Source organism: Netta rufina (assembly GCF_964035555.1).
Source record: "Netta rufina genome assembly, chromosome: 10".
Lineage (NCBI taxonomy): Eukaryota > Metazoa > Chordata > Aves > Anseriformes > Anatidae > Netta > Netta rufina.
Window position 1 is genome coordinate 22,496,038 of NC_140133.1, and position 11,272 is coordinate 22,507,309.

The 11,272-nt window shown below is 44.1% G+C and overlaps 1 protein-coding gene across 1 annotated transcript in view; it reads right to left on the minus strand.

Moving 5' to 3' along the window:
- RAD18 (RAD18 E3 ubiquitin protein ligase) overlaps positions 1–11,272 on the minus strand; it is a gene marked incomplete at both ends in the record, with an annotated part of 42,728 nt that extends 31,456 nt beyond the window's left edge. The window contains 5 exons of the mRNA XM_084292623.1: positions 295–650; positions 8,003–8,073; positions 9,516–9,577; positions 11,008–11,089; positions 11,219–11,272. Coding sequence (XP_084148749.1) covers positions 295–650; positions 8,003–8,073; positions 9,516–9,577; positions 11,008–11,089; positions 11,219–11,272 — 625 coding nt within the window. The remainder of the gene's footprint in view (positions 1–294; positions 651–8,002; positions 8,074–9,515; positions 9,578–11,007; positions 11,090–11,218) is intronic.

Consider the following 11,272-nt stretch of genomic DNA (forward strand, 5'->3'; position numbering starts at 1 on the left):
TTTGTTTTTAAAAGAGTTGTTACACAATACAAAGGAATCTATAAGAGTCAAACTCAATTTAATTACTTGACATCAGCCCAAACTCCCTCATCAAGAATATGCGTGTAGCAGTAATCTGAACGAATCAGTCCAGCAAAGCAGGAAGCATCTGAGCACACCCGTGCTTTAAGTGCAGATCAGGACAGCGCAGAAACGAGATGCATGCCACAGACTGATGCTACTTTAATGCACGCAGCCAGCTGCAGCTACAGACTTGGGGAAGTGAGCAGAACAAAAAAAAATTAATCCCCTCACCTTTGTTGACTACTTTTACCACTGACGTAGAAGGTTTCTCACGGTTTTTGGTGCATTCAGGACTCTCTTGTGATCCCACTTCGTTGTCTTTGCCACCAGCCTCTGCAGAGCTGTTACAGAGGTTATGCTGTTTCTCAGTTTTGCAAACCTTCCGATCTGTTTCTGCCAGACCATCTGTCTTTGTCAGGGTGCAAACATCTTCCTTTCTCAAGAAACTGTCAATCACTGGCACCTCTTCTTTTAAAACTGGCCAAGACGCAGGAGTCCTAGCGTGGCTTTTGCCAGTTGAACGCCTGCTACAGGCCAATGGAGATGAAATCAGTGGAGTATCCAAGACCAACTGGACCAGCTGTTGCCTAGAAGTATCCAAAAGACAACGTGCAGTTAGCTACATCTAACAGCATTGCTAGCTTCTCCTTTGAGAAGAAAACAGAAGGAAAACAGCTGGAGTTTTCCTCCATTCCTTCCCCACTGTCCAGTTGCTAACATGCAGCACTTGGGACTCATCTCGCCCACGCAAACCAGGAGCCCCACAGTTCAGCACTGCCACGCTTAGCAGGATATAAAAAAATATTTTCCCTACTTTCAAACAAAATAAATAACGTTTTGCAAACGTAACAAAACGAGTGTCAACACATCACACGGACTGCAACAAAGAACAAAGTTTTCCCCCCTTCCTGAAGATCACAGCTAACCGTGGCTCCTGAAACCACGGGGCCTACCAGGGAGTGTTCCCATGCTCTCTAGGAGCAGAGCTCCCAGCCCAACAGAATCCCACTGACCACACGGCTGTCAGCCCTTGAGGCTGAGTGTCAGGTAACCTCAGCTAGTCCTTGTTACACACTCCAGTGCTGAACAGCCAAAGGGCACAAAGTCTCCACTCTTTTCTCAGTACAGGGAGAACCGAGACAGCCCGCTTCCATCTCCAGCATCACGCCGACTGCTCCTGGATGTGTGGCTTTCCTCCACCTCACTCGCTGCCTTCCTCAGGGCTAGCAAACGTAAAGATGTTAAACTGAAGATTCTTCTCAAATAAATACACTCGAGTTTTATCAGTAGGAACACGGGAGGAGAAGGCTTGTTCTGCCTGTCTCGTCAGCGCTCCTAGCTTTGGGCTAATGCAAAGAATTACAAAGTCTGTTGTCCTACTCAAACAACTGAAAAAGGTCTCAAAGGCATTTTTACTCCTACTTCCCCTGGGGTTTTTTGCAGAGTTGTGTTTATTTTGCCACGCATTTTACACGGATCAATCCAAGCCAAGTGAAGCCAGAGCCCGCATTCTTGGCACGCAGGCTGCATAGCGCTGCAGCTGTCTAGACTGCACACATACCTCAGGGCTCACTTTCACTCCTGAATCACCACAGGTGAAGGGAAGGCTTTCCCTACCCACAGCAACAGTATGCGAACCACATACACTGTGCTTACCCACCGACACTTTGACAAGTCCTCCACATCCCGAGGGTCACAAAGAAGTTCATGTCATCCACCCAAAGAGAGCCAGCAAAAGCACATGTGCGATTGTTAACCTAATCCCCTCTAATTTCCTGCTCAATCCCCCCTCAGCAACCTGCACACAAGGCACTTGCCAAGGCCTCCAAGCACAGACAGCACAAAGCTGTGCACAAGCACAGCTGCCCAGGTCATTACTAGCTTCCCTCCTGCCTCGCTGCCATTCTCACCACCATCACCTGCCAAGCCCCAGCCCACTGCACCATCAGAAGTCCTACAATAAAAAAAAAAAAGAGGCAATAGTACTTGCTCTCTAATGAAATGCCATGACCTTACCGCCCCGATTTTGACAATTCACTCCATCTGAGGTGTCAAAGCCCCTGGAAAGGAACAGCTGTGGGAGTTGAGCTTCATTTCTGTGCCCCGCCTAAGCCCCCAAACCATATGACTTCCCCGTATATATCTATATCACCTTCCTGTTCCACCACACATATGGCATGAGACACCTGACCAGGTATCAGCTGTTTCAGGACATCCCCACGCTTACCCAGTGCAATGAGCTGAAGAGAAAGGAGCTCGAACCGCGCGTTGCAGCCCAGTGAGAACACACTGTTCCCATAATGTTTGCAGAACAGAAGGGATTGCCCCTAAGACACACAAGTCTACATTCTCAGCCTGCAAAGTTTTTGACTCAAAAAGAATAAATAAGAGTTGACCTAATTCTACTTACTATTCATTTTCTGGAAGAAAAAAGAAAAAAAAAGAAAAAAGTAAGAGACTGTGAGTGATGCACCTACAGAATGCACACTGCCATTACACTGTTTCTCGCTGCACTTTCACGATGGCACAGAAGCCATACTAAGTCTGAAGTACAGCTGTGCTTTCAGATTTTACAGCTGAAGATGTTTGAGCCTCAGGTAACTACTTAGAAAACTGTTAAGTCTTTTAAGGTAAAGATTTATCACGTCTGAAAATACCTAATTAATAGTTTTCTGCATATATGAATGTTGTGAGCAGGTGCAAAGTCACGGGGTGTCCCTACAATTCTACCAGTTTAAGATAGGTTTTTGATAAATGAACAGAATCAGCTCAGCACACAACGTTCTGCAGTGGTTACATTCAAGCTGGACTCAGAAACCCGACTTGGAGTTGAAGTTTCCTGGATTACTGCATGTAATGACCGCGTTTGTCAGCAGCAATTCGCAGCCATCCCAAGACGCTGACTCTCTGCAGTACAAACAAGCCCAATTAAGCGTGGCAGCACAACTATGTTGTTCTGTCTGCCCATGCCTAGATATGGACTGGAAGCTTTTAGGGAGGTTAATTCCCCAGCTGACACAAGTACAGAGTGGTCTAGCTACTGTTGTCATAGGATCAGCTTCACAGGCAGCTCGGGAGCCAGCCGAGCGACAGCACTCGGGGAGAGCGGCTCTGAAGCTGCAGGATGGGCTACCCAGGTAAAAGACCACCTTGCTTCGTGTGCAGCGAGTTAATGCTTGCATGGAGACAGCCAGAACTGAGAAATCTTCTAAGCAAACGTCAGTGTCTGCAGCAGCCCTCTCAATGCAACGTGGCCTGGTATAAAACAGAGAGAGAGGAAACAGAAAAACAACACAAAAAACACAAAACCTATCCTAGCAATAAGTCGATAATAAAGGTTGCTTTAATTACACCACTGCTGTATGAATAATCTTACGGAATTATTCCTTGATGTGAAGGATAAAGACCTAAAGAAATCTTCCGAAGGGATCCGATTTTGGTACAGCATCAATGGAAAGAACACCAAGAGTGCGATAACTCATTTGCCAAAACACAGTAAGTCTCTATGCCTCTTCTGGTGGGAAAATACAGACCATGCCAGCCTTAAATTCAAAATGGTAGGGAAAAGCCACAGGCGGGCTGGCTGTGAGGCTGTCCCTCGGCGCGGGATGACACCTAGTGGCTCTGCACACCCAGCACCCAGGTGGCTGCCTGGCCTTACCCTGCCAGCCTCCGCTCCCCTTCCTCAGCACCAAGGCAGAACTGCTCAAATTTCTTGTTATTCACATGAATTCTGACAGGTGCTGTTCACATAAAGTTGGCGAGCACAATTACGTTTGGAGATTCATTTGTCATGACAGAGGAAAGGACAGGAGACTCGGGAGAATGCGTGAGATTACCAGCAAAGCCCACTGTCTGCCGTCCCCACATCATGCAGCTCACCCAGAAACTGACTGGGTTGGCAAATGTCAGGACAACACAACACAATTTTTAGAACGCTTCGCATTCTGCATGCAGTTTTTACTGATTACTTCTACCTCATTATCTACTATATGCTCTTATGAATTTAACACAGGCTATCAGCTCGGGAAGGTTTTAGCAGATACAATTTTACTGTACTGGCAAAGAATCAGTAAATGTGTCACAACTGACAAGCCTCGGTTTAAGAGCATGAGTACCTTTTGAAGACTGAAATATGAACCGAGCTGTTAGTGTGTCCTATTCACTGTTGTAACCACGACACAAATCCCTCTCTGTCATCCATCCTCCTTAACGGACGGTGTGGGTTAGAGCAGGGAATTCCTGTTATTTAGGCAGAACTGTAAAAGGATACCCATTTTAGCATGCATGCTAAAGCATGCCTGGCAGAGAGTGACAATTTTATTCTGCAAGTCTGCAAGACCCACACAGAATTTTTCAGCGTCCTCTTCCATCAAGATCCCAGTTCCCATTTTATGGGCAGTTTACTCCTCCCTTGCCAAAGAAGCTATAAAGCAGAGAAAGTAGATGGGCATCCAATGCTTCCAGACAAATAAATTCAGAGGAAGAGATAGGGTTGCAAATCTGCCTAGGAAAAACTCACATAGAAATTGTCCTTTAGTAGCACTAGGGCTGTCCTCCCCTCGAAATTCCTTCTGCATTACTCCTGGACATCCATCAGTGTTTCAGAACCGACAGTACCTGCTCTCTAAGCGCATTCAGAGTGGATGTGTTCATTCCTCTCACTCACTAGCTGCAAGTAACCCTAATAAAAAAAATAAGTTATAACTTTGAAAGTGAAAACATATTTTTCTTCCCCATGTAGGAAAAAAGCACAGCTTGTTCTCCCAGCAATGACTAGCTTTCTACTCATGCAAGCATAATTCTAATTTCTAAATTTTCTAATTATGTGATACAGAAACTGACAATTTCTATCAGAATAGTCTCTTTATTAAAGGACAATGGAATTAATTTTAAAACAACCCCCTGTCTTTACACTTACTGTTTTGGAAGCGACTGGTCTCAATGCAGCACATAAAAGCACTGTTCCTAAAGGAAGATTGCAGCAGTAGGAGCACCCTGACCAAAGACAGATCCTGCCCACAAACCACAGCACAAGCAGAGAGAAAACCAAGCAAAGGTTGCTCTGCACCCACTAGAACACCCTACGGGTTATACTGGTCAGAGAGATGCACTCCCGTAACACATTCATTGCTCAGTATCTCCACGTGTTGCTGAACACAACACGGGAGGTTCTGACCGATTAAAGCCAGCTCAGAACAGCTCCTCCACCTCGCAGCGAACACAACACCAGTGGGCCACCAGGAACGCCACGGACGCCCTCCCTGCCACTTGGAAGTATCAGAGCTTGCACGGGCTTGCACAGGAAGGACTCCAAAGACAACTCTCACTGAGCACAAATTACCGTGAGGGCTCTCATTCTGCAAACACTCGTGCACAAGCTAAATGTTGAGCATAAGTACAAATGGGATCAGCATTCAGGTCTATTTAGAATGATTACCATTCCCACACACGCGCTGACCTTGGAGCACAGCTTTTACTTTGCTAAGTACTAGCAACATTAACATTTTCTTTCCCTACAGGCTTGACTTCAGAAATGCATTTGCGTTTTCTGAAATGCTGAAAAGATTTAAAGCCTGATTTTCATAAACGCTAAATTACCTGAGGCTCAAAGTCAAGGCAGGATGGACTTGGAGAGCTTCGCACGCTTCACAAATCAGACCCTGGAGTCTGGATTTGTTTTGGGGAGGGCTGAAGAGAAACAAAGAAGAAGGTGGGGAAGAAGAGGGTGGGAGACAGAAGGCTCATCTTCTACCAACATCTCTAGGGCAGAAACCAGCAACGCCCCTGTGATTTAACGACACTCATCACTTAACACTGTCCGGTCGAGCATTCTCCTAGCTCAGGACCACTCGCTGAGTAAATGCAGCATCAGGCTGAGAGAAGAAAAAACACAGAGCATCCAGCATCTGAAGCGATGTAAGATTTATCCACTGCCTATATTCCTCTTCTTCTGTCTTGCTAAAGCAGTTACCTTAGTTAGCCATTTGCCATTAGGCCTTTCTTAGCGAGACCCAGAAGAGCCCAGCCCCAGCTCTCTCACCTCCCACTCCAATAAGGAACGGAACGTCACAGTTTTAGGTTTATTGATCAGATATTATGTTGAGAAATTGATTGAACTCCAAGTCACAGAAGGAACGGGTATTAAACTACTCTGGTAAGATTTATACTGATCCATTAAAGCAGTCAAAAAAATGTAATGTTTAAGATTCATTATCATAATGGATCCAAGTCAGCACTACTCGTTCCCTGCAAAATTAGATGTTACCAAATAACAGTAACCCATTTATCAGTAGGAAACACTACAGCTAAAATACTGGAACTGCAGAATTTCAATTCTCCAAATAAAATCTATTAAATCTAATAGTGGCCATACAGAAGATTAGTTCTTCATCACATAGCAACTCTCTTAAGAAACAAAGCCATAGCATGAATTATGCTTCATATCACTTCTGAAGCCAAGAATCCCTCTGATTTCAAGCTCCAGGTTCATTTCAGAGAAAAAGATGATAGCGTATTTGTCTCCCATATCCATGGGAATACCTGCAAAATGCTTAGCAAATCACAGAGCTGCTCCTAACCAAAAGAAAACAAAGATCATAGAAGAAATGTCATGTCTACTGCAGAAAGCATTTACCAAGTCAGGCTTATTTTGTTGTCAATGTCTTCTGAAGGGATGAGGAGATCAAAGGTAAATTAAATGAACAGAAACGTCGGTGAAAGTACAATATTCCATTACTTCTCTAATCCAGGAAGATTCCCACGTGTTGTCCCTCAACACGTACATTTTTCTTATCCAATGAGTTCACCAAGAGAATTCCCTCACAAGCTGACCACTATCACTGGACAAAATCATTCTGTTCAGAATTTCCTATGCACATTTAGGAAGGCTCTTCCAAGAAAATCTTTATTACCGTTATTTTCACCACAGAAGATAACTCCCAGCATCTGCTTGTCTTCCTACAAGCCAGGAGAGACTGTAACTAACAAAGCAACTAACCTGAAACAAAAGTGAAATGTGTTTACACAGACTCCACACATCACCCGAGAGGACCGTAACCTTCAGCTGAAAAACTGCAGGAATTTTCCAGACGTGCAACCATTCATCTGACATTTCTCCAACGCTGGATTTTTTTTTGCTCACTCCTCACGCTTCTCCTTACTCTGCTCACCCACATGGGCTCCTGCCTTGGTGACAAGAGGCAGGAAACCTCCACTGGCAAGTGGCAGGTCACTACAAGTATCTGAACCATCACTGCAAGGCTGCAACTCTTCTACCAAGTACTTTCAGGCATGTATCTTAAGGGTCTTACTGGCAAACTCTAATTAAAAAAGAAAATAAAGAATACCACAAAAAGTTCCCAGAGATTTCAGGAGGCATTGGCCTTAAGCAAAGGAACTAAGGAAGCCAAAAATAAAATTTAAGCGTACAGCTGGTTATCAGGATGAATGGATTTCATTAGTTAGTATGTCACAAAGATGATCACACAGATCTTTACATCATTTTGGATGACACTTAAAATAAATAACGTTGCCAAATACAGTCACCTGCCTTAATTGTAAAGATGATCTACCAAAAAAAAATCTGACAACAAATCTTAAGATAATATCTTTATACCACTTCACTTGATTTTTCACTATACAATTTAATTATACATGTTTTCAAAACACATTATATGGTCAGATCTTTTGTGTCTCATGCAGTTAACACAGTCTTGTAGCATTCAAGACTTGGAAAATAAACCATCTTCATCAAATCCTTTATTATTAGAATATAGATGTTAGAATCTTTTCTTTTCTTTGCTAACACAATTTCAGTTTCTAGCACAAATGCAGACACTGAATATTGCACAAGATCTGAATTAATACAAACAAATTCAGTCACATCTGCCCTTCAAACTACCAAACCAGAGAAAGCATTCATAAAATTACACAATACCTTGCAGAATTAAAGCTCTTTACTAGTTCGTCTAACGTCCGGTTATTTTTCAGGTCAGATTCTGAGACTGCCTATTAAGAAAAAAAGAAGAAAGAAAGAAAGAAAAGGGCAAAAAAGGAACAATCAAATACAGTAAAAACAGCAATATCCGCAAAGTGTTCAAGTGACCAATAACTTGTTTTGTGAATCAATGCTTCAACCACCAAAATTGCTATGTGAATAAAGATGCATAAAGCATCTTTATGCATTCGTTTTTTCTGAAAAACTTCTAAAATAACTGCCAGAGCACTGTAAGTCTGGAACATGATCACCAATACACAAAAATAAAGCATGAAGCTAAAAGAACAAAATCCAGTGTGCCCAGTCTCCATCAATGCTTTATCGTAGTGCAGTTCTAATCACTTTGGAAAACACAACAGGGATCCCATGAATGTGAAAGGAACCTTCAGCAACAAGGAATGAAACCAGATGAAGGAAAACGCTAATCTCGGTAGTGAAAATGGAATAAAAATATGAATTATGAGAGGCATTACGCATTTGATTCATTCTTTTAAAATGATTTCTGATTTTTATCTCTCTGGTTTTATCTATTCTTTTGTCATAAAAAAATTTTATGAGTCTTGCTCACATCAATCCCTGTGATTTTTAAGAAGGCATTGGTAAAATGTACTCTCAGAAAAATACATCAGTCTGCACTTGTTTTAAGAACTGACAATGTTACAGATAGATCTGTTCCAATCTTGAAAAGTCTAGTCTTTTCATGCTTTAGCAACAAAAAAGAAAATTACTTCTATTTTGCCAATACTGTTGAAGCACCATTCATTGTTTTCAGGCAGCCTATCATTTTTAGGAATTCAATAAAACCCAGTTGGCTTAAGATGAAAAGCTAGATTAAGGCCTAGAATAAATTGTATTCTGTGCTCCTTAATCAGAAAAGGCCTTCAAGTCAGATGGTAATAATAACCTACCTGCAGAGCAGGCCAAACCTGTCACTAGCGCTTCTCACATTTAACCTAATTTTCACAGAAAACACCTCCTCTCCTGGCTGTGAAACATAGCTCTCTCCTCCCCAAAAAGCCACACCGTCCAGTCAGTGCGTTCCGTCACTAGGTGCTCTGTGGGCACTTCTAAGGGTGCCCTGGAACTGGAAGTGAGGACACTCAAACATGGAAAATGCAAGTGCTTCAATTTCAGCGCTCACATTTTAAATGCTGGCTTATTTTAACAAATCAGGAGGCAATACTAAACGTTTCGTGACAGATTTTATACTCAGTTCTGAGCCAAAACTGGAGTTTTGATGCTACATGTATTTCTGCCTATGCTGACATAAATGTATCTCTGAAATAGAAGAGTTTCAGGTATAAGAGCACCACAATTTGCCTAAATAGCTGCTCACTGAAAGGAAAGGTGGTAATATATGACCACAATTAATTATTTAGCATAGTCCAAAGGGAAAAGATCCCAAGATTGGTCAAAAAAGAAACAACAACAAAAAAGGAAAAAAAACACTTACCACACAGCATGTTGGACACTGAGTTTTGTAGGACAAAAATTTGCGTATACAAAGGGAACAATCTAGAAAAAGAAAAAACATCATTTTTAAACAGGCCTTCTTTCAACACATGCTTGCTATTATATTTTCCTTTTTATTCAGTATATGCAAGAATATTCCACAACACAGCAATACTGAAAATACACCATTTTCCATAGAATAAAATATGGACAGGTTTGCTAGATGGCGATCTTTATGCAAGTATCTTTCAACATGTACTCTCAGTCCCACTGGCAGGAGCAGAAGTGCATTTTTGTTTCATTAAAGCAGGACAAGACAACCTCAGCCTGGTGCCACTGCTAAGGGGTAACGAGGCGCATTCGCCAGTCCCCAGCAGCGTGTTGCACTGCTCCCCCAAAGGACTTGTGAGGGAGCACTTCCATCATTCTTTTGAATTACAGGCCTTTGAACCAAGCCGCGTCACAGGCAGGGTGTAACACCAGTTGCTGTAGAGCATTTCCAGTGCTCCCCACCACAAATAGCCCATTTTCAACAGCTAGAGCTTTGTCAAGCTAAAGTAAATTTTGCTGCCTGACCACCTTGTTCTCCTTGACATCAGGCAGAGGGAGTGCTGCTGTTTCCAAACCTATTATAAGTATTTATTTTAAAGAGAGAAAAGGCAGTGTGCCTTTCCCTAAGCTGACTTGCAGCACACCACTTTGCTAGCATGTTCCAGCAGATATCAGCCTGAGGCAGGCAGAGCAGCACGGGAAATTTTATCACGTAACACTTCATGCTCTCTGCCATACGGCTCTGTGTTTGCTCTGCCCTTATGATCTTATTAAAGATATTTATATGAAGGACTTTAGGAAAAGGTGGCGTTTAAGTGCATCATTGCAGACAAGAAGTGTTTGTATTGTCAGAAGGCGGCTGCAGCAATAACCAATGTAGAGAAGTTGGTGGCCTCTTCACAGCTTTTGTCCCAAATTGCCCCTCTGAAGTGCCACAAGGGAAACATCCTTGCTGGCCATACTGCAAGCAGGCGAGCTGCATGTTTTGTAAAGGACATATGGGATCAGTAACATCTGCACTGCGCACCCGTAAATAACAAACAGCTGTATGATGGCTGGTCTGTTTCATGCTAAAGCAGAGAAATTTTGATGAGGATATTTTTCAACAGCTTTTTGTCATCCGGATAAGGCCCAAGAGCATTTTGCCAGCCCGTAAGGCCCACAGGATCGTTCTCCAGTCCTGGATCTGCTGGGAGAGATGAAGGCCACACCACCCATCATATCCATGTGCCTATCCGGCCCTGTCTGACCGAAGCTGCCAGCTGAGCACCAAGCCAGGCTTCAGGGCAGTCAGAACGCCAGGATTTGTGCCCGTCACTGCCACCCTGCTCTGTGCGTAACGGGGCAGGAGGCAGCAGCGCGGTGACACGGAGGGGACGAGGCCGCCCCCGCCAGCTGCTGGGCTGCATCCTTACAGCCGTGCCGGGCCGTGCCGTACTTACAGTTGTGCGAGCACTGCGGGATGATCATGGCGATGCTGAAGTAGTCGAAGCAGATCCCGCAGCGCAGCAGCTCGTCCACCGCCTGCAAAACGAGACGCGGGGCTCAGGGCTCGCCGCCAACCAACGGCACCGCCGGCCCCGGGCCGGGCCCTGCCGAGGCCTCCCGCCCGCCGCCATCCCGCCCGCCCTGCCCCGCCGCCGCCTCACGCACCTTCAGCGGGGTGAGGCTCGCCGGCCACGGCGCCTCGGGCAGCGGCAGCTCCAT